We start from the raw sequence: 26,150 nt of genomic DNA on the forward strand, positions 1-26,150 counted from the left end.
TGTTATCAAACATATTTGATCTGGACATTAGTTGCAGCAAAACCTCCTCCAAATATTTTGCAAAATACTTAAACTAAATCGGGATTATGTTTTTATTCTGCCTAATGTAACAAACCCATCAAATACATTATAATGGAGGATTGATTTAATGTTAGTAAAACATCTAGCACAATATCAACTTATCAAAATAAAATATAAAAGATATTTGATGTAAAACATTTGTGGTAATGGCAGATGAGGGTAACAGGACTAAGCTTAAAACAGTGAGCAGAAAAAACCCAAATATTCTGGTTCAGAGAGAACATATCTTCATCCGACAACAGATGACAGGTCATTGTTTTATAGTATGAACATATCTTTCACAGCTACAATATATATTCTGTACATCATCGATACTTTATCAGGTGTCTACATTTGGAATCATCACATTCTTAGTGGTGAACTCAGGATTTTGAAAACTGGTATTCACTGACAAAATCATGTTGTAAGCCAAACTCATGGAGATGAGTGATTGTTGGGGAAAGTATTTATGGCAGCCATTGAATCACCCTAAACAACTTCTAATGCAATTATGTTGAAAGGAAAACAAATATTTAGTCATTTAGCATTCATAATGAGCCACGACTTGGCAATGTATGTGTTGCATTACACACAAGACATACAGAGTTATGTCCCTTTAGTGAGCACTTTACACCACGTGACAACTTCAGTTGACACCCTATGCAGCAAAAGAGATCAGGTGATACCCATCCTCCCATCAGTGGATTCTCCTGAAGATATTTATCAAAGCAGACCTCCAAACATTTCCACAGACCCATTCTGTATGACCTTACTTTGAAGCTGCATTTAGGCCTCGCTTACCTTTTGGTTGTTTACAGAATGTTTGGACTAGTGTTAAAACATATGGTCAATTTATTTTCTTAATTTAACTACAGATTAGTGCTGCAACAAAAGAATGATAAACAAAGTTTGTGGCATGTAAACATGTTCATTTTATAATAAAATAAATAGCGTATTTGCATTTTGTCTTTTCTTGGAAGATCTTAAAACTATGTACGGGGACATTGGGAGAGTCATCCCCTACCTGTCAAGCATACCACCTCACCACCTCATCAGTTTTCTAGTTGCGTCCACTCTTCCTGCTCCAAATCAGGGAGCAAACTCAACAACAAAGACACTGCAGACACCAAATGATTCAAAGTTTTCTACGTTTAAAATCTGTGTTGTTATGGTGAAATGCTTAGTGTACATGGTCCCCTCTCTGGATTGTAGTATTGTCCATTCAATAGACAAGTTCACTGGTCCATTGGTCTGAGACTAATGAAATTAAGAAAGGGGGCTACGGTATATTGCAAAATCCCGTTATTTTACATAAACACTTTGCCATTGGAGCTACTGATGACATCAGATTTACACTTTCTTGATTGATACTCGGATAATGCTGAATGTGAATGGTGTAAATCCCTATTTATACACTCACTCACTCTCACATGTATAAGCGGTCAGTGGGGGTAGCCTAGACTAACCTGAAGCTGAGGAAATCTAGACTTGCCACATTTTCTAGACTTGTGTGGTCTTTCTTGGATATATTTGCTTCAGGGTCTGTACGAGAGACTAGGGGTAGCCTAGTGGTCAATGTGTTTGCTCCTCATGCCAGGGCCTGGGTTCAATATTCTACATGGTCACTATGTGTGAAGTCTATTTCATTTGTCCCCTGATGTGATATTGTTGGAATATCCATCCATGCTCCCTCCCTCCCTCCCTCCCTCCATCCATCCATCCATCCATCGTCACTCTTAGATGAGTCTCATACAATGCTGTGATGCTTGTCTCTGATCTCGCTGAAGGAAATCCCAGCCTAGTTAAACACTCCATCTTCTCAATAACAAGAGACAAGGTTTTAAGGTTTCTGCTAGTCTCTGATCTCGCTGAAGGAAATCCCGGCCTCGTTAAACACTCCATCTTCTCAATAACAAGAGACAAGGTTATAAGGTTTCTGCTAGTCTCTGATCTTGCTGAAGGAAATCCCGTCCTCGTTAAACACTCCATCTTCTCAATAACAAGAGACAAGGTTATAAGGTTTCTGCTAGTCTCTGATCTCGCTGAAGGAAATCCCGGCCTTGAGGAAACCCTCCACCTTGCTCTGTAGGACACAGTTACGCACCAGCTTCAGAAGCAACACATACAGGTCTGATGTTGGCTCCGCAGGCTTACAGATGTTGATGTGGTTCTCACTGAACGTGTAGAACTCTCCCACGTCAGGATCTGCAAAACATTCAAACACAGAAGTCCTCTCGTACTTTTTCAGCAGGATTATAGATATCTTCATAAAACCTTGCATGAAGGGTTGTAACAAGTTCCTCACATAGATTTATTTGATTGTATTACAGAGCTCCAGATAAGATTTAGCTCATGTGGGTACTGTACCCACTGTATTTTATTGGAGTGGGTATTATGAATGTTGAGTGGGTATTTCATTTTCCGTTACCCACTGCTTTCAAATATGTGGGTATTTCAGTGATTTTACTCACCTAAGTATTATGTCATTGAGTAAGTTTACTAAGCAGGTATGTTCTGCCTTATGTCATACCTAATCAAAACCAACTTAAATATAATGGAAATGATTTCATAAAAAAATCACTCATCCTATACTGACAGTACAACACTAGTCCTATACTAACAATACAACTTGATACCAATCGATGTCTTTTTCATTACGCAAGTGATATTTATAGACATATTCCGTACGCATCTGTTTTAAACTTTGTCCGTATCTAACATCTAACAATTATTTTTCAATGCGTAATTGGAAATTTTCTGTGCGTATTTTACCCAAATACGCAGCTTATCTGGGCCTCTGGTATTAAACAGGGCTTTAAACCTTGTACAAAACATTGATTAATGTATCCATCAAATAATCACAGCAAGCTTATGAGCGAACTAAGGAAATCTTTCATACTTTTCATCTAGTATGATTACTTTTCTTTTTTCAGTCCCAAATTTGAATAAAACTGTCACATCAGTCTTGGTAAAATGGTTACAACATCAATTATATACATGTATTATGGTTTATCAACACCTACCAGAACAACAGTGATTTAGTGGCTTCTCAACTTTATTCTAACCAAGCAAGTTAAGTTCTCCATCCAGCGTCAACAAACAGTATCATAATGTTATAGTTTTCCAGAGTGTCGCCTTGTCACACTGAGAGGTCTGTGGGAACATTACTGAAAACTCCTGTGTTTCACAATTTCAAAAAAGGTTGTTTTCAGATTTGCATGTGTCATTCAGTACTTCATGTCCTGATAGTCATGATATGGATAACATACTGCTGATGTCACGTAAATCTAAACAGACTCACTCACTTATGCCCAGAAATCATGACATTGGAAACATCTTACAACCACCATCTGTTCCAAGTGTTTGTCTCCCAAGTGTGTACTCACTGCTGGATTCTGGAGGGACGATGTGGACTTTAGGGAGGTTCTTCCCCAGGGATGTCTTGGAGGTTTCGCCAAAACTGATGCAGGGCACACTGTTGTCCTTCATGAAGGTCAGGAACTTGTCATGGAGGACTTTCAGGTGGGGAGAATCTGAAAGTGCCATCAAGTTCTCTAGCTCTCTGGGTTTTGTCTTGAGAATGTTCAACATTAGGTTGAATAGATCATAATTAAAAGGTGAACAAAAATATGCAGAGCAGATATTGTACAAGACAAGAAAACAACTGACAAACAAAAGAACTTGTCTACATTGGACAAGGAGTATACGGCGCGGCAATGTTGCAATCAGGAGCAATGTCGGTAGTTATTTGGTGTCGAGTACGTAATGTTTCTCACAATCATGTTCACAATCAAAACACTTTTCTCAATATTTGTGGGTATATTTTCAGAAATAATCCTAATACTGTATTTTTTGTATGTCTTTGTATGCCAGTTCAATGAGACATTGATAGATTACAATTTGGTGGCATAGGGGGGCCAAGTTTTTCAATAATTTGATCAGTGGTTGATAATGTAGCAGCTATTAAAATTGGTCTGCATTCTGATAGGATTTGAACCTCATATTTTCTGGCCATAAGATGGCGTATCCAAATATGACAAAATATATTAACCTTATCAGCAAGCTAAAAGGATGCAAGCTGTGGATTGACTTTACAACCAAGTGTATCGGCCATAAAATTTCCGAGTCCCGTGCTGGGATTCGAACCATGGACCTTCTAATCTGAAGTCGGACGCCTTGTCCACATGACCAAAGAGGTTAACCCCCATCAGCAAGCTGACAAGGTAAGGATGCCATCTGTGGGATGACTCCACACCCTGCTACATACTCCCCCGTCAACAGAAGGCACGTCCCGAGTTGCATAGCTGGGTACTGAGACTTATTTGCTCAAATTTGATATGAACGTGCTCAGCCCCACGTTGGGCGCCAATATAGCGGCCATAACATATCCGAGTCCTGTGCTGGGATTCGAACCACAGACCTTCTAATCCGCAGTCGGACGCCTTGTCCACATGACCAAAGAGGTTAACCCCCATCAGCAAGCTGACAAGGTAAGGATGCCATCTGTGGACTGACTCTACAACCGAGCATCGCACAAACAACTTGTTTGGTCCCGGATTGAAGGAGCGCTGTTTAGATGAACAAAATTTAGGCATCATCAGCATAAGAGTTGCTGTACATGCAGATGATGTGTAAGCCCCAGCCTACTGATGGCGATGAGGCTACCTGTAACATGAGTCACCTGCACTGAGTTCTTGCACCTCTACAGAGGGGTAGATAAGGTACCAGGCCTGGCTCGTGGTGTCTGCCAGGGTGGACCCCCGGTGGGGGACACTGTAGAACACCAACCCTCGGGTCTGAGTGGCCAGCGTCTGGAACCTGGGGTCTTCCTGGGCCATGGTCAACATCTGCTTCACCAGGAGACCTGTGCACAGGGGCACTATCAATCTCATCAATCATCATGTTTTGGATGAACATTTTTACAAGGACATATATGAGGACTGACTGACTGAGTTTAGTTTTTACGCCGCTTTTAGCAATATTCCAGCAACATCACGGCGGGGGACACCAGAAATGGGCTTCACACATTGTGCCCATGTGGTGATTCGAGCCCGGATCATCGGCGTGACGAGCCAAAGCTTTAACCATTAGGCTACCCCACCGCCCCACATATATGAGGAAGATAAATAAGACGTAATGTGTCAAATCTTAATATTCATAAAATAGCAGCAGGGACTGAAGCTCACCCAACTCTGTGATCAACAAAACTTGCTGATGTTTCTTTGTTTTGTAATGCCACATTCAGCAATATTTCTACTACATGACTGCGATCTGTAAATAGTCAATTCTGGACCAGACAATCCAGTGATCATCATCATTAGCATCAATCTACACAACTGGGATACGATGACATGTGTCAACCAAGTCAGCTAGTCTGACCACCCAATCCCGTTAGTGCCACTTACGACAAGCATGCTGTCGTTCTAATGATTCTTCACGGGTCTGTTGACATTGAAACCAAATATCAAAATGATAATTATGAAAAATATAACTACATTTTTACAGTAGTTTGAATTTTGTTCATATATAACACATCAAACTTATGGAGACAAACACACACTCTGAATCTCAGCAAATCTGGTTCCACATATCCTGAGAGAAAGGAGAATAACCATTTACAACAGCTCTTGAGTTCACCAAACTTAAATCTTCCCTGCCATTATCATTTACATTTCTGCTTTCTTGGGCATCTATAAAAATGAGTTGAGCTAACCTCCCATGGAGTGCCCCACCCAGATGACTGGCCGAGATCCCACACCAGCCTTGTGTAGCTTCTCCATCAGACTCCGCCCACGCATCTCAACTGTCCGACTGAAACACAGTAATTTAATCCCCTAAGACAGTTTTTACATATGTGTTGTACATTAGTTTAAACTGACTGTCGTCCATTACTTCCTAGAGATGAATATCTCAACAACAGAACTGTGTAATCTGGCTTGCTGGAGAAAAACACTGAGAGAAGACTCTACCATTGAAAACTGATGGCTTATTAACTTCCTGCGAAATGACTACCTGCAAGACGACTATTTACATGATCCAATGCCTGTTGGCTGTTGCACGTTCTACTGTGCATCGGCCATAAAATTTCTGAGTCCTGTGCTGGGATTTGAACCATCGACATTCTGATCTGAAGCAGGAAACCTTGCCCACATGACCTAAGACTGAGTGAGTGAGTGAGTTTAGCGGTCTGTAAATAATTGAGTCTGAACCAGCAACTCCGTCAGAGCTTACAAGGTAAGGATGTCATCTATGGGCTGTCTCCAAGACCTGATACATACTCCCCCATCAACAGAAGGCACAATGGGTGGTGTACACGAAGATGGCAGAATGGTAAAATAGTGCATCTTGTATCATGAACATTGTAATTTCGGCACAGATATTATCAAAAACAGATTCTGATCAGTTGAATTTTGGGCAAACATCTTTGCAAAGCAATGACAAACTGACAAAACAAGTCTCACCTCTCTCTGTTGTGAGGACAGCGGACATACCACCGCTGACATGTGTGTCATATTCCACCGTCAACAGCCGAGTGTTTGGGCAGTCTCGGGCCAGCCAGTCCTGCACAGAGGGTCAAGTCAGGTTTATCAACATCTGACTTGTGTAATCATGTACCACTGTACAATGAGGTGAGGTGATGTGTAATTGGGTTTAATGTCGTGCTTGAGAATATTTCGCTCATATGACGACGTGCATGTGTGTGTATGTGTATGTGCAGCTGCTTGTACTAGCCTAGACTGAAGCTGGTTTTATAGTGCTAGCCAACTGAGATACCATGCCGCAGAGAAGCATGAATATCCCACTCAGACACATTATACTGAAGCCAAGCCGACCAGTCCTTGTTGTACAGTTTAATGCTGAGTGCCAGGCAGGGACAAACAATTACCATATTTTAACGTCTTTTGGTATGACGAAGTCGGGGATCAAACCTGCGACCTTCCGCTCTCCGGGCGGACGCTCTAACCACTACACCACGGAGGCGGTCCTGTACAATGAAGTGAGTAATTGAGTGAATGAATGAACATTATAACCTATCCTAACACAGTGCTCATTTGTTTGTGTTTGAAGTTTAACACTGAAGGGCAGGACATGATGTGTTCATTCATATTGTGTAAACATAAACTTTATGGATGTCAGTCTCGGTGAATGAGTGACTGAGTTATATTTATGCCGCTCTCAGCAATTTTCCAGCTATATGGCGGCGGTCTGTAAATAATCAAGTCTGAACCAGACAATCCAGTGCTCAACAGCATGAACATTGATCTACGCAATTGGGATACGATGACATGTGTCAACCATGTCAGCGAGTCTGACTACCCAATCCCGGTAGTCACCTCTTACAAGCATGAGTTACTGAAGACCAATTAAAACCCGGATCTTCAGGGCAACAGTTCTCTTCATAACCCACCGTGCCACAGTACCCTCAATAACCCACCTCTCACAGTTCCCTGAACCTATATAGACTCAAGACACAGCTGCCTGCTGATACAAGTTGCCCAGTTATATATTTAATAGAAATGCAGTCCGAAAGCTTACAAAAATGGTACATGAAGCAACCTGCAAAAGATATCAGCAGCTTCAAGACAAGCACACTGTATGTACCTTGGGCCAGCACATGGACTGTGGAGTCTCTGACTGGTCCTGATCTTTCACATCCTTCTGCCTCCAGGTCTTGAAAGGGCCGCCCATTATACCATGTACAAACACAACATCACAGTAGGGATCCTCGCTGGAGGGGACAAATACTGGGTTACATTTACAGATCAACTACACAAACTTTCTAATCATTGTATTGGGGCTCCTGAGTTCTTGATATGAACATTTGGAGCAACATATTTGGTGCCTATGAAACAAATATACACGACCGCCTCCGTGGTGTAGTGGTTAGAGCGTCCGCCCGGAGAGCGGAAGGTCGCGGATTAGATCCCCGACCGCGTCATACCAAAAGACGTTAAAATATGGTACTTGTTGGTCCCTGCCTGGCGCTCGGCATTAATGGGTACAACAAGGACTGGTTGGATCGGAGTCAGTATAATGTGTCTGAGTGGGGTATTCATGCTTCACTGCGGCGTGGTATCTCAGTTGCCTAGCACTATAAAACCAGCTTAAGTCTGGGCTAGTACAAGCAGCTGCACATACACATACACACGCATGCACGTCGTCATATGAGCAAAATATTCTCAAGTACGACGTAAAACCCAATTTCACCTCACCTCACCTCACAAATATACACAGGCAGTTATGAATGGAAACTATTACTATTTTTACAGAGTCCAGAGGCGTAGCTACCATTATATAAAAAAGCCCAGGCTTACACATGATTTTTGCTTAAAAGGTTGGGCAAACCCTCAATACTATCTAAATATAAAGCTTTGCAACCTATCGGGCTTACACGAAAATGAAATTTTTAGAGTAAAATTAATATTTTATACTTATCCTGACTCATGCTTATTGCTTGTCTTCTTCTTCTTGCGAACATAGTGGAACACGTGTATCTCCCAATTGAAGTTTCCTTCAATTAAAAAATCACTAATTAGTACTCACCACGAGTTACCTCCCTTCCACAAGCGCGGGAACGAGGGCGCCACCTGAACCCATGTGCCTCACTCTCTCCTTTATGTTTCGAGCCCGACACTTTATTTTTCCGAAGAAATCCAAAGTGTTAAGTGGGGAGGACGGGAGGGCTTACCTCATGAGTCAGGATAAGTATAAAATATTAATTTTACTCTAAAAATTTCATATTTTTCCTTATCCTGACTCATGCTTATTGCCTGTAGAATCCGACGGAAAAGGAGGTGGGAATATATATACTTTGGATTTTAATAATTAGTGATTTGAACTGTGATGATTGTAATAACCCTATGGGAACTTCATAAAGGCACTGAACTGATGAATTCCTGCTGTTTAACTTATCAGCTGCCATATAAAGGTTATAACAATTTATAGAATATGATAAAAGTATATACAACATTAATGTAAGCTGAAGCTATTAATGTGATAATATAAACTTCTGTGAGTTTATAGTGGATACTTTAATAATTTAACCAAAGTATTAAGCTTAAGATATGCATATATTTAAGCTATAATAGTATAGTACTGTGCTTAAGATATAATTATAACTTAAGCTGTATAATAGTAACCAACTCCTTAGAGTTTGTTAGCTAATACATTTATGCATATGACCATATGACTGAGCTTAAGGATTGATGAAACTTAAGCTGAACATATATATAGTAGCAAAACTCCTAGGAGTTGTAAGCTTATATATATAGTATGATATAAAAACCATAGTACTGAGCTTAAGATAATAAATTAACTTAAGCAAAATATATAGATAGCATGTAGCTATTAGTACTGTTATCAGATAAGTATAAAATCTGTAAGATAGACTTATCTTCTCCGTGGAACTGTCAACTGTTGAGCGAGGACCATGGGACCGAAATGGTGGATACCTGAGACGTCCTCGGTGGTGATATCTCTCAGATAGTGGTTGGCAAACACCATATCGGATCTCCAGAAACATCCCTCCATTATGGTATTCAACGAGCAATTCCATGTAGAGCGAGTTGAGTTGAGGCTAGCTCTAATTTGGTGAGGATTAGAAGCTCTTGGAGGGTCGAGTCCTGCAGCCTTGTAGGCACGTAGTATAACAGTTCTGATCCAGATAGAGATCGTGAGTGCATTGAGACTTCCGTCTGCGTAGCTGTAGATATAGGGATAAATAATCTCTTGAATTCCCCTCTGCTCTGTTTGGATCGTTGGAGATATATTTTCAGTGCCCTCACTGGGCATAGTGATAGATCCATCGTATCATGCGGTCCAAGTATGGATGAGAGAGCTGGGACGTGGAATAATCTGTCTGGTTGACCTGGCAGTTGGTTTTTCGCTATAAAATAATCCCAGCGAAGTCCCAGATGAGCAATGTTATGAATATCATCAAAGCGTGTTCTCTCGTAATCCAATGCGTGAATCTCTGACATCCTGGCGGCCGTAGCTAGTGCTAACAGGAATAAGGTTTTGTGGGTCAGTGATTCAAACGATGTAGATAGCAATGGTTCATAAGCCTCACTAGTGAGGTGTTGGAGCACTATATTTAGATCCCAGGCTGGAGCGTGAAACTTCCGTTTCTGATCCTCCAATCGGAACGCTTGTAACAAAGCGAGAAACTCTGGTGTTTTTGTTAACTTGACGCCCGTTCGCAAAGTTATGACAGAACTTATGGCTGCAAGATAAGTGGACAAGGTTGAGCCTTTTAGATTCTTAGTTTGCCGTAGATAACATAAGAAATCTGCCACTTGAGGATGTGTAAGATATCTGGCTGTAAATCCTTTCTTAGCAGCGTAATTGACAAAACTGTGCCATTTGTCATCGTACAAGTTACGAGTTGAGTTACGTAGTGCAAGCGTGACCGCTTTAGCCGCTCTGGCAGAATAACCTCTCTTATTCAGACATGCCTTGATACAATCCATAATGTGAAGTTGGAATGCTTCTGGTGTTTTCGTGCACTTGTTTGGTGTGCGGATGTATCAATAGATTGGGAGTTGCCAGGGAGCTGAAGAATTGGTTTTCCCATTACTTGAATGAGATCTGGAAACCAAGTTCTTGCTGGCCAGTATGGCTGCGACTAAAATCAGATGGAGGCTCGTTTGACTGATTTTCTGTAAGACTTGTGGGATCAACGCTGGAGGCGGAAAGCGCTGACGCGTTGAGTCTCTCCACGACATGCTTAGTGCGTCCGTTGCCCATGCTAGTGGGTCTGGCACTGGCGACCACGAATGTTGTCAGTTGCTTGTTGAATCGAAAGTGGCTTAATAGGTCTATCAGTGGAGATCCTATTTCCATGATTATTTGATTGAATATCTCTGTGTGGAGCATCCATTCTGTCGGGCGACGGTTGGTGTGGCCGAGAGAGCCGTCTGCTAATACATTCTTTGCTCCTGGAATGTGGCAAGCTCTGGCGTGTATGTTTAGATTGTCGATTAAATCGAACAGTCTGAAACATCGAGTCAGTAGGTTCCGTGACCTTGTTGAAACTTGTTTGTTCACATAAAACGCCACTGTTGAATTGTCTGTGTGAACCATCAACTGAAGCGCTCTGTAGTATGTTGCTCCAGTGACTTATGGCGTTTATGACTGCTTGCATCTCTAGCAGATTTATGTGACATTTGCTCTCTTGATTGCTCCATAGGCCTGACGCTGTCCTGCCAGCAAGGTGGGCTCCCAAACCTTGTAGTGACGCCGCTTCACGAGAGATGTGTGTTCGATTCGCCTCTACTAAGGAGACGCCTCGCAAACATTCAATCTCTTGGTCCACCAGAGTAGATGTGGTTTGACATAGTCTGGTAGACTGAATGGTAGAGGGTCCTCGAGATGAGCATTGATGAGTACTTGTAACGGACGTAATTGAAGCCTGCCTCTGACTGTCAAGTCTTGATCTGATGTGAGTAGTCCCAATAGGCTCTGCCACTGTCGTAGTGGTAACGGAGAGAGTAGGGCTTGAGGAATAAGTTGTTGGATCTTGATCCATCGGTCCTCCGGGACTACAATACGATTTTGAGCTGTTAGAAATCGTATACCTAGAAATTGCAGATCTTGCGTTGGTTCTAGGTCCGACTTGAGTAGATTTACTAACCATCCTAATTGTGTTAGTAGCTTGATTATAAAGTTCAGAAAGTTTAGATACTTCTTTGGAGACCTTGTCTATGTTGCCACCAAACAGTAAGGGCGATGACCATGGAGCTGTGTATAGAGATTCTGTAAATTGCTTATCCCAAGAGCAGGAGGCTGGTAAGCCTTGCCGACGAGCCATGGCAGTAGTTTCAGTAAGTGCTGATAGGTGCTCTGTAAGAAATTGGTGGTCTCTTTTCTGCATGAGTAGAGCTGAGTAGATCATTCTATCTTCCTCCTCTGTAGAATTCTTGAACTTGGTGATGAGAGTTTCATTAATCGTTCTAGATCTATTCAATCCAAAGAACATCCTCTTGGCGATGGTATCTAGTTGCGCCAATTTATGATCGTCTACTTTGTAACTTCTGGACTTGGCACGCTGATTAATTTAAAGTTGTCATCAATATCCTGGGCCTTGAAAAGGGGTCCATATTGTGTCCAGCAAATTTCTTGGCATTGAAGACCGGAAACGTGTAGATTGGACTTTTGAAGATTTGGAACAGGCTGTATCCAAATTAGCTGGTACCGCTGCAATCGGATCAATAGGAGGTAAGGTGATATTGTCTACATCATCATCCTTCATCAGGTAAGTCTGAGTTGAATTCTCGTTCTTCGATGGGGAAGCAAGTAGTAACTCATTCACCATCCAGTATCTAATCTCAGCATCTGAGAAAATGATACCTTCTTCCTCTGATGTAGGGTCACATGTCGGAGTCCTAGATCTGTAGGAAGATCTATGAGAGGACTGTGGTGAACGGACTGACTAGTGGCTAGTGTAAGGAGACCTTGGAGGAGACATCCTCGGCGAACGCTGGGGGCTTTGCGAAGCTCTTCTAAATCTTCTGGGCGAGGTAGATATGGAGCCACTTAGCCTTCGCGACCTTCGCGAATGTATCGAGTCAGTGTCCGAATCGACATATGAGCGCTTGCTTCGCGAACGACCTCTGTGTTCTACAGGGTGTGGGTTCGGCTAAGCTCTCCTTCTCCGCGATGTCCCTCGCAACTGGATAGGCTCTAGCTCCTTCGCAGAGGCGGCCTGGGACTTCCTATGCAAAGTGATCGCTACGGGCTGGGTTGCCCTTCGCGGAGGCGCGTTTGTGGGCTCTGGGGCCCTACGCGAAGCCAAGGCGGGCTCTGGGGCCCTGTATGACTTATTAAGAGTTGGGCTCTGGGGCCCGTGGCTCTGGGGCCTCTGTAAACCGTAACGGTCCTCCATCAGTCTCATGATTTGGTTAACCAGGTCGTCTGGGACGGTCTGCGCTGGTGTTGAGGGTGGCCTCTCTGTGAAAGTGACGGGACCGTCAATCGTGAAACTCAGGCCAGCGTAGGCATCTCTGGTTGCGTGTTTATCTGCGCTGTAGTGACGGTAGCAGATACTGGACGTTTCTTATGACGTACATCTGGAATGATAATCGGAATGTCATCATCATATAAACATAGTTCTGAGACAGGTAGAATATCGGAGGCAAAATTATTTGTAGCTTTCGTAGATTTCCCTTTTGACGAAGCTGTGGACCTGGGGGTTTGAAGCGTACTTTGAGATGATGTGGACGCTTTCCTAGTCTTAGACTGTGAAGACGGAATGTCTTGAGATGCAGGTCGCTTCTTGGACATAGCGGACTGCGTCCCACGCTTATCCCCTGAGGGAAACTCCGGCATGCCACCAGCCGGTGGCGGGTCATCAGTCAACAGTTGACAGGGTATAATAGCTTCCGATCTATTAGCCATGACTGAAGATTGTTTGCAAGATTTATCTGCCTTCCGTCTCAAAACGGAACATAAATATTTATCAAAGGCAGAAATTGGTAAATTAATACATAATTTACAACGAGAAACAATAGAACATGGAGTAATGCAACTAGGGCATTTTAAATGTGGATCGGCAGCGGAATAACGTAGTTTACAACCTGTGCAGATTCTCATTAACGTAAACTGCTGAACAAACACGAAAAACAGCAGAAACACGACTAATAATCAATGCAAGTTGAATAAGGATACTAGTTACACCTCTATAACTGAATATAAGAGGTACTAAACTAAATATAAATAAAGGATATAGTGTGTTGGGAGACACAGGCGCTCTCACGTCCAGCTCACTGGGCGAAGAAGGAGAGAGTGAGGCACATGGGTTCAGGTGGCGCCCTCGTTCCCGCGCTTGTGGAAGGGAGGTAACTCGTGGTGAGTACTAATTAGTGATTTTTTAATTGAAGGGAACTTCAATTGGGAGATACACGTGTTCCACTATGTTCGCAAGAAGAAGAAGACAAGCAATAAGCATGAGTCAGGATAAGGAAAAATAATATTGGCTTGCTATGCTCCTGGAGTCTGAATTGAGGACAGTTTTTGTGTGTTATTCCTTTTTGATTGGCATCAAATTTGTTCCAAATAAAATGTCTGAATTGGATACAGAGTGAGTGAGTGAGTGGGACGAGTGGATCACTTAACTATTTGGCAAACCCACCACCACTTTTATTGCTAGCTCAAAGTTTGCTCAGGATTCAATAATGGGATCTGCTATAGAAAGTTTAGTCAGATATTGACCAGTTCCTTTACACTGAAGTATCACTGAATACATACCATACTGTGTCACTGTAAAACAAATCTGGAAGGGCAAAAATACCTTGTCCTGTGTGTCGGATGGATGACATAGACTCCCTCCTCACACACACAGTCACTGCCGTCTCGGTCTAGGTTCAGCAGGGCTCGGCCAGCCAGTTGGGACAACATCAGATCCTTGTGGGACATCCACTGGGACAGTATTGGGACCCAGCCTGCAACACAAGGGATGGTTCAGTGACAGTCAGGAAAGGCAGGGCACTCGGGTCAGTGACAGTCAGGAAGGGCGGGGGACCCGGGTCAGTGACAGTCAGGAAGGAGGAGGGGACTCGGGTCAGTGACAGTCAGGAAGGAGGAGGGGACTCGGGTCAGTGACAGTCAGGAAGGACGGGGGACTCGGGTCAGTGACAGTCAGGAAGGAGGAGAGAACAGGGAAAAGGAACAGACGACAGAACTGGGAACATAGGAAAGAACAGGAGAAGGTTCAGGAACAGAGGCAACAGAGCAGGAACAGCGGAAGGATCAAGAATAGGAACAGGAACAATTAATAGAATGGGAACAGGAAGAGTATCAGGTATGGAGAACAGCAAATGGGACATGGGCAGATGACTGGGGTAAAGACAAAATATGGGGACCAGGAGACCGGCTAAAGCAAAGAGGACAGCTGGAGGGAGACAGGACAGAAAAGAGGACAGGGGACATGAGAGGGGATAGGACAGGGACAAGAAACAGGGACATATCACAGGGGCAGAGACATAAGTGGAGTGGAGAGAGATAGGTGGCAGTGGACAGGGAGGTACTCCAATATTCCCCTCATCTAAACACATCGTCATGAAAATGATAACTCTTCGTGAAGACAGTCCCATGGACTGAGATTACCATATCTCACCTGTTCTGATAATCTCCTCATGAAGACAGTCCCACAGACTGAGGTTGCCAATGATCTGTGCGACCAGGTGAGGAATATGGAGAGTGGAGTTCAATGGCAGTTCCTTCACCAGGTGCAGCAGGGCGGTGAGACCTTCTTCCTGTACAATCTGGACACACTGAGCCTTACTCTGGAAGAACACAACAATGTGCAAATGTATTGTGCCCCCATGGAGTTCACATGGTTAACAGTCCATGTACCTGTACTAGTATTTACAGTCAGCTGGCAGGATAAGTTTAGTTTGTGGCTTTATAAAGTGTTTATTGCCTTCAGTAAGCTGCGTGATGTATGGTGAATTGTGAAGACTGACTGACTGACTGAGTTTGGTTTTACGCCGCTTTTAGCAATATTCCAGCAACATCATGGCGGGGGACACCAGAAATGGGCTTCACACATTGTACCCATGTTGGGATTCGAACCCGGGTCTTCGGCGTGACGAGCCAACGCTTTAACCATTAGGCTACCCCACCGCCCCTGAATTGTGAAGAAGTAATGAGTGAGTGAGTGAGTATGGTTTTACGCCGCTTTTAGCAATATTCCAGCAATATCACGGCGGGAAGAAGTAACGAAGAAGACTGGAGTAATATCCCATTTATCTTATATCTTGCAGTATATCTATCACTATGTGAGTCCAGTTTGTTCAGCTTGACCTGATCAAGCGAATACTAATGCATTGAGTGACTGTGTCACAACCGAATGGGTCTGTTATTGTGAAGGAGAGCAATGTCCTAACTTTCTTTAAAAAGGAAGCTACAGATGGTCTAATGTTTCCGATTCGGGCTTTTAGGCATTAATCACATTAATCTGCTCCCTTATTTAATGAAGTTAACTCGACCTGCCATTTGTGCCATTTGACCTCCCGGGTCATGCATATGTAGTGTAACTCAGGTCAAGCTGAACAGGCTGTAACTCCTCAAGCTATATACAGTATATCTACCGACCTGTGTGTGATTCCATATCTTTTATCTTTGTGTGCAGGATATCTATCAATCTGTTAGTGACTCTCTAAGCTATATACAGTATATCTACCAACCTGTGAGTGACTTTCTAGGGCTTCCAGGTAGTACAAGTGCTGGATTTCTTCAGGGACGGGTCTGTCTGTTTGGTTGGTGTCGTAAGACGGATTTCCGAATGACCAGAGGACGCTCTAGACAAACAACAGATGTCTTTATCAAAGCATCATTATTTGCAAGTTATATACCAAACGAATATGATATTTCCAAATTAGGTTAAACCTAAATAGTACAATTTATGTGATTTAAAATATCCATACAATTTAAATGATGGTCTTGAAGTAATTCAATGTTTTTAATGACCCAACCACACCTTGACATGTATGTCTGTATCAGATCTTTGAACTACTTATGTAAAACCCCAACTTTCATATTTCAGTCCAATAATTTGGTAGAACAATCTGTTACTCCAAATACAGAGGGAATATTTATCATGTGCTGCAACAGCTCATTTCTTTCACTTAAAGATAACATAATGTTATCATTCATAGTTGTCACCAGTTGATCATGTGTGTGAGATATTTTCTTCTGGGGTAAACTCACCTTATCTTCTTGGACCTGTCCTTTCTCCAGTGCCAGGGATGTGAAGTACTCAACGCACTCACCGACGTTCTCCAGCGGCAATGACAACAGCAGGGACCGCAGCTCTGCAGCACAGCTCCTCTAACAGAAGCACACAATCAATGAGTGAGTGAGTGAGTGGGTTTTACGATGATTTGAACAGTATTTCAGTTCTTAACTGTGTGCCAGTTTGATGTGGAAGGTGAGGTGAGGTAGGTGAGGTGAGGTGAAATGTGGTTTGTTTAAATATGAGTTCAAGATTATTGCACTTATGGAGTGATATGCAAGCACAAGTGTGTTGCAAGTGTGAGTTTGTGTACTGGCAAACAAGGATAAGCACTGACCTGCCATTGTGAACGAAAGGGCCCCAGGTTGTCTGCGATCAAGTGTAGTGCGACCACGTGAGAGTCTTATCAGCAAGGCATGTGCAGCTACGCGCAGAAACAATTTCATCGTCATGCACTGCATGTGCACTAGCCTACATCTGCTCTAACTTTCACAAACCAAATGGGTTTGCTTATTCTACAGCTAGTAAGCGCGATCTCTGCGCCGGTCCAACTTATCCTTGTTTGCCAGTAGCAGTGTGTGTGAGTGCATGTTTGTGTGTGTGTGTTGTTGTTTTTTTTGTTGTTTTTTTTTGTGTGTGTGTGCGCGCGCACGCTCATGTGTGCGTGCGCGTGCATGCATGCATGAGTGCACTCGTATTTGCTTGTGCTAGTGTGAAGTAATTCAGTTTCAATATGCCAAGCTGACGGTACAGCCATGCCGTAATTTACCATGAACATCCCTCAAAGAAACAGTATACAAAATCCTAGCCAACCAGTTCCTTAATAAATCCCCTGAGATCATAGCTGGGGAACAATACGTGCCATGTTCTGGTAAGACAAAGCCAGGTATCAAACAACTGACCTCCCACACACAGTGCTTGTACATTCGCTTTTGTGAAACCAATAAGCATGGGTAAGAAGCTGACAAACCTCAAAACACAATCAGCAATACCATGTGATTGTCATCACATACAGACATTCCCCAACCAAGCAAGGCTTCATTGTACTAGTCAAACAACACTTACAACATGGCAGCCATTACCTTCAGGGGCACCAGCTTGGGTTGGGGCAGGAAGAAACGGTCCCCAACATCTGGTGACCGAGCCAACCCCACCAGAGTGCGGCCATCACATGCCTCTGCGATGTAGCGGTACTGGTAGTCTGGGCATATAACAAACACGTATCAAAATAGCACAGTTTCAGTGTTTATGCTGATATTTCACTGTAAATTGTCCTACTATCTCCTACATAGATTCACCTGCATTTAAAACTACAGTGGAAACCGCCTAAGTAAAGACCGCTTAACTAAACAGACCTGATAAGTAAACACTTTTCTTTGGTCCCGGCAAATTTCTTCATTAGTTATCACTATTACAGTCTGGTTAACTAAACTCGGATAAGTAAACAATACCGCTTAACTAAACGTCTTCTCACGGTCCCTGGAAGTAAATTACTTAACAAAAGAGACTGGATAACTAAATTAGTGATCACCACATAATCCGACATGTGGGGCAGTCGTGTCAGTCTCCAGTCAAACAAACATCCTACTTACAGCTCGCTGCCGTCAAGGGCTGGCAAGTTTTGGTCAGGGCAGGCAAGTTTTGGTCAGGGCGGGCAAGTTTTGGTCAGGGCTGGCAAGTTTTGGTCAGGGCAGGTAAGTTTTGGTCAGGGTAGGTAAGTTTTGGTCAGGGCTCGCAAGTTTTGGTCAGGGCAGGTAAGTTTTGGTCAGGGCTGGCAAGTTTTACATCTGACCAGTTGGCTGAAATTTTTGGGAGTTTCATACCCTGGCAACATGCTTCTTTCATTGTTTAACTTTCTAAAAATACACAAGCAGCCTCCTTCCAATCATTTTCTGAAAAACTCCTCTCAAACATTTTTGGAAAAACACATGGTCAATGTAGGATATTATTAAATATGTTCATCAGTGTATCCATGTTTTCATCTAGAGGACGAATGTCTGATTACCCTCCCAGTCTTCCATTTCGGCAATGGCCTTGACCCCCAGCCATCTTGTTTTTCTGTCTGCGGACTTGGTGAGTTTAAGCAAGGTCCAGGGATCTTGGCTGTAAGACTGTAACCATGGGAACCACGACTCTGCAACAAAAACACTATTCTTATTTTCCCCATATTTACTGCCAAGCTTTTTTATTAAATATGAATTAGGTATGTATGTGACAATGTTTTTTAAAGTAAAAATGGATTCTGTTAGATGGCTGAACCAGCTGAAAAACTGAATGCAGGGACAGGAGGAACCTCGGTACAGCTGACTATCCTGGTGTGTGAGCATTCTCCCCCATGTGTGAGCGTTCCCCAGTGTGTGCGAGTTATAACCTCTTGTGTGTGTCTCCCCCATTATGTGTGTGAATGTCCCAGCTTTAATGTAAATGTCCCCTCTCCTTCAGTGTGAGTCTCCCCTCTGTTGTGTGAGTCCTTTTGTGTGAGTGCACTCTCCCATGTGTGTGAATGTATGTGTGTGCCTTTGTATGTGTGTGACCACCCTTTTGTGTGAGTGTCCCTCATGTATCTAACAATGCAGTTAGTTAAGTCTGACTTACCCTGCTTTAATTTCTCTGGATCAAGATACTTCTTCCTGATGTCTGAAATACATAATGAAACATAAATGAATCATAAAAGCTTGTTCAGCATGCATTGTTCAACTCCTAAATCGTGCCTAAGTGATCTCTACTGAGAGAACAGATAATTTAGGGTAGTTGAGTACATGAGACAAAACCATCAATGACCATACCTTCTGACAGAGTCAGGCTCTCGAATGTATATTAATCATCTTTGGATCAAAAGAAGAATATATATTGACACAAGTATTGGAAAGGATGAATATTTTTGTGCGCCGTTTCCTACTTATACGGAGATCTAGATTTTACAACTGTTGCAAGTTTAAGCAAATATATAACTGTAACAAAGTTAGGTGGAGCATTATCAACCCTGACAATCTGCATATGACCTTCACCTTGAGACTTAGCTCTTAAGTCTCTCTGCCTGTCTTGGATGTAGATATACGGGTTGGTGGACTTGTCAAGGTCGAACACACTCAGCTGTGGGGATGAGGACAGTCTTCCTCTGATGGACTGTATCTCTATCCACAGGAGGGTGCCACTGTTTGGGGAAAAATATGGCACTGACACATGACATGTTAAAGGGGGACTATGCTCAGGCAAATTGGCAGTCCATGCCAGTTTGAATAAATAGACACATTGTTTCTTTGCTTGCTCAGTTGTTAGTGGGGGGAAGAAATTGTGAGGAGAAGGCATTATATCAGAGATGTATTGTTTCATCAGAGAAGTGTAATAACCATCCATGTCAGCCAATCCGTGTTAATACACTGACACGCCAATACCTACGTAGGTTGACCTCCGATGTCTCCTAGCAGCTACACTCACCTTGCTACCAAAGTCACAATGATAGAATAGGCTCCTGAAATCAGAAAAAATCACCTTTCAGGAAAATATAAGTGAAACCTTTCAGAATATGGACGTGATTAGGACATAATAACTCAAAAATATTTTAATACATTTTTAGAAAGAACAAATGTCTCATAACCATGAAAATCTCATTGGTAAGCCTGTCACTGAATCAATTTTCACTCACCTTAAAAAAACATGCATACACATTTTTAGACATCTGACATGTTTAAGGTAAATTTGACTGCTATGATAGGCTGGATTCCTCAAGTTTTGGCAACAACCATTCATACAATGTCACTAAAATATATTTCTGGTACAAATTTTGGATTGCTTTCTCATGTCTTTGCAGGACAGATTTGGAAACAATCTCCATGACAATGATCCTCATTTAGAAATGTTGACAGACAACATTATGTTGACAAACAAATATTATATATATTCCTGTCTTTGATGGAAGCAGGTGGCCCAGTTGACCTGTATAAAGGAAGCCAGACAGCTGTGATGATTGGTTTGAATTCTGATTATGTTTTGGGGTTTGTCAGGACCAAACTCAACTTCCATAAGTACGTCCATATGTCTCGTAAGTCCAGGTAGCTGACATGCTGTGACAACTGAAATACTGTTTAAAGCAGCATTGACCACAACTCATTCACTCGCTCATCATGGCTGAGAGAAGAAAATAGCATTTGGAAAAATACGAAATTGTCTGCGAGATTGTATGTTGTAATGTTCTCTGTCCAAAACCAAAATACAAAAGATGGCTCCTGGCTGGCCCTATCTAGTAATGGAGTACTGTTCTTTGTTTCAATTTTATGCAACAGGAGTGGGTGATTGTTGGGTGTATGACTGGTGCAATGAGTGAGTGAGTGAGTGAGTGAGTGAGTGAGGAGTGAGTGAGTGAGTGAGTGAGTGAGTGAGTGAGTGAGTGAGTGAGTGAGTGAGTGAGTGAGTGAGCGAGCAAATGAGTGGGTGTATGCATGGGTGTGTGCATGTGTGCGTGGGTGAGTTTTATGTTATTATTAGTCATATTCCAGCAATATCATGGTGGGGGACACCAGAAATAGGCTTTAAACATTGTACCCATTGCACCTGAGCCTTCTGCGTAAGGAGTGAAAACTAACCACTTGGCCACCTCACCACTCAGACTGAAGTGTAGAAATATGAATGTAGGTTTCAAGCAGTGAAACCAAGGTTGAAACCACAGTAAAAAAAATGAAATCTTCCTGTCTGAGGAAAATGGTTTCACCATTCACTGTGACCCAAACACTAGTACAGTGCTATGCTGCATTTTTCTCCGAGAGGAAGAGTGAACGTGTATCTCATAAGCAGCTTGAGTTGTATGCTCCCAAGGGAGCTGGGAATGAAAATCAAGTGCCATACTTCCCCTGATCATAACGTTAGTGCTTTGAGCATACACCCTGTGTTAGGGTCTATTAAAGGTCACATGCAACGTAAAACACAACTTTGCAGATTCTGATACCTTTCGATATGGACTTACCAAAACAAATCATCAAAAATGCAAATTCAACTTATAAAGTTGAAAAATAACGCGATGAAAAAATACCACGCGAAATCGTAGTTCAAACGATTCACTAACTTTCCCTGAGTGCTTGGGGGAATTGAAGTGGTTTCAACAGCTGGGCTGCGCTCATAGCACATGCGCAGTGAAATAGGTTCGCGGAGCTTGGAAGCAGGTTGTCCGGAGAATATTCGGTGAAGGCTTTGGTGTGAGCTATTTTTCTAATGTTTTGTTGATATTTCAAAGGCGCGAGCTTTTTATATGTTATAACAGTAGATTACTGATTTAACTGTTTATATAATTTCATTTGTCTATTTCACGTTCTTCTTACCGAGTCACTTTCTCAGTTCGATACTTAAAAGCAATGTCATTATTTAGCGTCAACAGATTTTCTAACCGTGATATAGATATGTTGTTGTCACAGACAAAACTCAATGTCTGTTTTATTGGCACCTATGTGTCTGCCTGCCCGTCTGCTAATGACAATATTCAATACACAATTTCAATCACTGACCACATGCAATTTGAACTTAACACCTATCAGGCTATACACCATAAACAAAACGCATTGATTTATGGCCCGAGTTCGGTCTCTGTCACATTATGTAATTACACAGACAGGCAGGTGTGATAATGACATGTTATGATGTCTGTTGATTGCAAAATGTTATACACAAAAAATGAGCAAAACCCAACATCTCTATATATACACACACACAATGAGCCGTGAGGGAGGCATCTGCAAAAATGAACCAGCCGTTACACTTGAGTGCACACCCACCCGCTCTGACTGGGTTCGGTATCCCGGCTGCTTCGTTTCTTGGGAAGTAAACCCAAGTACAAAATATTTCACTTTTGATTTGCGATTGTACGCTTATAATTTTGTTTTTATGTTTTTTCATAACCAGCAATGTATATTATATGTCATTAATAAGTGATAATTGTGTTTTAATTATGTTTGATTTTTTGGTTGCATGTGACCTTTAAACTTTATAAGTAGCTTCATATACAGGGATGCAGAAGATGTATTATTACCAATTTTCCTCACTGTGAATCTTGCTTTGTTGTGCGAGTTTCTGGGGTCATAGGAAGACATCCATCTTGTCACAGTCTGACATAACAGAGATGCCTGAGGACATGGTGGAAACTGTTTTATTGATTTGAAATAGAAAGTACTGACAAGGTGAGAGAGAATAACAGAATACTAATAAAAGTATATAGACATTATACAGATTGACCTGATCTTAAAAAGGTCTAATACAAAACTATATTATTTACATCTTTTTAACATAATTTAATCAGGTGAAGGAATGGCTGAGTATAATGACTAAAGGTAGAGAAAATTAGTTTCAGAACCACTAAAATGCCTGCAGAGTCTGATATTTATATCAGTTATACAATGTCTGAACCTGAATGACGCTCCCCTTGATCAATGTCTGGTGAATCGGACATTATTTCTCGCACTTTTGATGCCTGTCCTTATATGTGATAATGTGACTAATCATCCATATGTGTTGAGGAAAACCTTTCACTGGGATCATTGTTAGCCCAGATAGTACAAACTCCACCAACCACCATCGAAATTACATCAGACATTTTGCAGATTTGTTTATTTTTCGTGAAGTTTGTATCATCTGAAAAATCATAGCTTCCATATCATGAATTTGACAAGTGAAAATATATTCAAGAGTATGAATTGCATAGAGCTTTCACCATATTTCTGGTTCCACTAAAACTAGGAAGGAAACTGCTGGTGGACAAAGCAGATACATTCTCTGATGAGGTAAGGTGTATGAAAGGGAAAACTCATATACCTGTATCGCCTTCATTCAGATCTGGTGTTATGGTGGCTCACGACATGCTGGGGGACTTGGCAGGAACACGACGTTTAGCTTGCTGAACTAGAGGACTGAAAGGCAATAAAAAATTGCTTAATCTGATGTAATGATTCATCGCCCGATTATTTCTTTTCGGACGTCAAACGTTTTCGGACATTTTCGTGTATATCTCTCGCTACATAACCAGAGGGTTACGTCACACAAACATCGTATTATCGAATGATGGCTTGTGTTTGAGATACAGTTGTCCTTAATAAGTTAGCGACATGTTGTACAACTGTTCATATGATAATTAATAAAACAACGGATGTTCTTAAGCGTCCGAAACCCCACAAGACGAAGATATGAATGATAACGTACGAAAACTGGGGGACTGAAACTGAGCTGACACACATGTACGTTGTGTAAAGTCTCATGCACATTTTGACCTGACAATCGGCACATACCTCTCGACTAGTTCGTGATGACGACTACCAGGCACCTACCCTGTCACATGACAGGTTGGACATACACTTCGATGAAGAAACCGACGCTCACACACACGGAGGATTGTTTACAAAGGGAGGTAACAACAACGTCATAAGCAAATACACACCGCTAAATATTAAAGTAACCTAATTTCAGCGTGCTATTTATTTTTGGACGCTGAAGAAATATTCGTTGTTTTCTGGCTAATCATATGACTTCAAACTTCAAAACATCACAGAGGCTTGTAACGCAAAAGTTTGGCATCAAGGTACCATATTTCCTTTAATAAGCGCCGGATGTAAAGCAGCTCACTATCAGTTACGGTAATTACACCCAGTAAGCACAAAAGCGCCTGGCCTCTAATAAGTGCGGGGTCTGGAGGGTTTACTCCCATAACACAGACCTCCAAAACGCAGACCACCCAAAATGCAGATAAAAATAGCACACTTATTAATTGGGTCATGCTAGTCACCCCTAATTAATGAATGGCCTGGTCCACACTTTGATAAATATGGAGAACAAGGGACTAAGTGGACATCCTTGTCTAACATCAGTGGAACAATCAAAATAATCAGATAGTTTCTCCCTTCGCTGACAACTACAGCAGCCGTCACGTTGTCATAGAAATGCTGCAGAACACGAAATATGTTTCCATGGATACCATTTCTTATAGCCATGTCGAACGCTTTCTTGAAATCCACGAAAGCACAATAGAATCTGACTTTTCTTCGAGTTATATGCTTTTGAACAATAGATTGAACAATTACACCTTCATTCTCGACAAAGGTATTAATTATCTTGTTTATGATAGATGTTAATAATCTACACAAAGTGTTCAACAACGACAGCCCCTATAGTTACCAGGTTCATTATTACTTCCCTTGTTATATATAGGTATTATACTAGCAGTAGGCCATGCAGCTGGGAAATGACCTTTACACAAAACAATAAAGCAAGGTAAGGTGCAAGCTTATCCTTAGCTTTCTTTTAAAATTCTGTTGGAATACCGTCGTCTCCTTGTGATGTATTCAGTTTATCATCTTCTATTGCAGATATAATTTCTGCAATTGTTATATCATCATTTACACAACTAGTATAGTGTTCATAACTATGTTCAGTAATATACCGTAGTTTCCAATATAAGTATTACTTTCCTGGTCACAGTCGTCACGCGATACAGGATTGAATAAATCTTAAAAATATGTATGCCATCATTCTTATCAGATCGCCTAGATTTATAGTTTTTTATTGATTAAATAAATATTGATGAAATAAAGGATCACTTGCTACATTGTCAAAACTCGTTACATGGGTGATATCATTTTTCTTAATCAAGGGTACAGCCTACTAATCACGGGTGCAACCGACCGTAAAAAGTGTTGTTCTAACGGGTCTGCGTTTCGGGGGGTCTGCGTTTTGGGAGGATACCGTCTGGAGGTCCGTTGAAAAAATAAGCGCCCAGGCGCTTGTTAGAGGAAATACGGTGTATACTGTTACTGTATATACAGCATAGTACCTTGATGCCAGCTTTTTACATTACAAGCCCCTGTGGTGAGGTGAAACTTCTTATATTCTGTGGAGGCGACGTTTCGACATAGATTCTAATGTCGTTGTCAAACAAGTGATACATGAGTAACAAATTGAGAGACTATATACAGGAGTTGTCATTACAGTAGATAGGGAATGAGTTGTTTGTACAATTATAAATGAGGTTGATGTACAACGCTTGTATAAGAGATTGAGTAAGTTGATTGGAAGCCAGAAGGGTGAGATACAAGGACTGAATTAGAACTTATACAACTGATAGGAAGCCAGGTGGATGTATATACAATGGATGGGGTTGATGTACATAGTTGAATTGAAACAGATAATGTACACAAGAAATATTATTGATTACTTTATCAAGTGATGGTAGGCATTGGGAATGTAGTATCCTTCATCTCTGAAGATCCTATCTTCTTGATGTGTACTGCTTCCAATAGTTTACGAATTTTGTAGTCTGACTGGTTCTTTTCTATGGTTTTCTTTGAATTATGATATTGTGTGACAAATGTGTCGGAAGTGTCCGATG

The 26,150-nt window shown here is 41.8% G+C and overlaps 1 protein-coding gene across 1 annotated transcript; it reads right to left on the reverse strand.

Annotated features, from left to right (window-relative positions):
* Positions 1-2,897: 2,897 nt before the first annotated feature.
* Positions 2,898-23,601, reverse strand: LOC124262221 (protein SERAC1-like). Its single transcript, XM_046696693.1, is given in 17 exon segments — positions 2,898-3,593; positions 4,742-4,924; positions 5,774-5,871; positions 6,522-6,558; positions 6,561-6,621; positions 7,663-7,789; positions 14,348-14,498; positions 15,173-15,341; positions 16,245-16,358; positions 16,768-16,887; positions 17,875-17,993; positions 18,798-18,926; positions 19,388-19,429; positions 19,801-19,946; positions 20,231-20,264; positions 22,809-22,902; positions 23,588-23,601. Coding segments are annotated over 16 exon segments (1,806 nt in total). The 5' UTR covers positions 22,870-22,902; positions 23,588-23,601; the 3' UTR covers positions 2,898-3,378.
* Between the last annotated feature and the right edge of the window lie 2,549 nt (positions 23,602-26,150).

This window comes from Haliotis rubra, unplaced genomic scaffold (genome assembly GCF_003918875.1).
Source record: "Haliotis rubra isolate DU_JTF1 unplaced genomic scaffold, ASM391887v1 Scf828, whole genome shotgun sequence".
In the NCBI taxonomy this organism is placed as follows: domain Eukaryota; kingdom Metazoa; phylum Mollusca; class Gastropoda; order Lepetellida; family Haliotidae; genus Haliotis; species Haliotis rubra.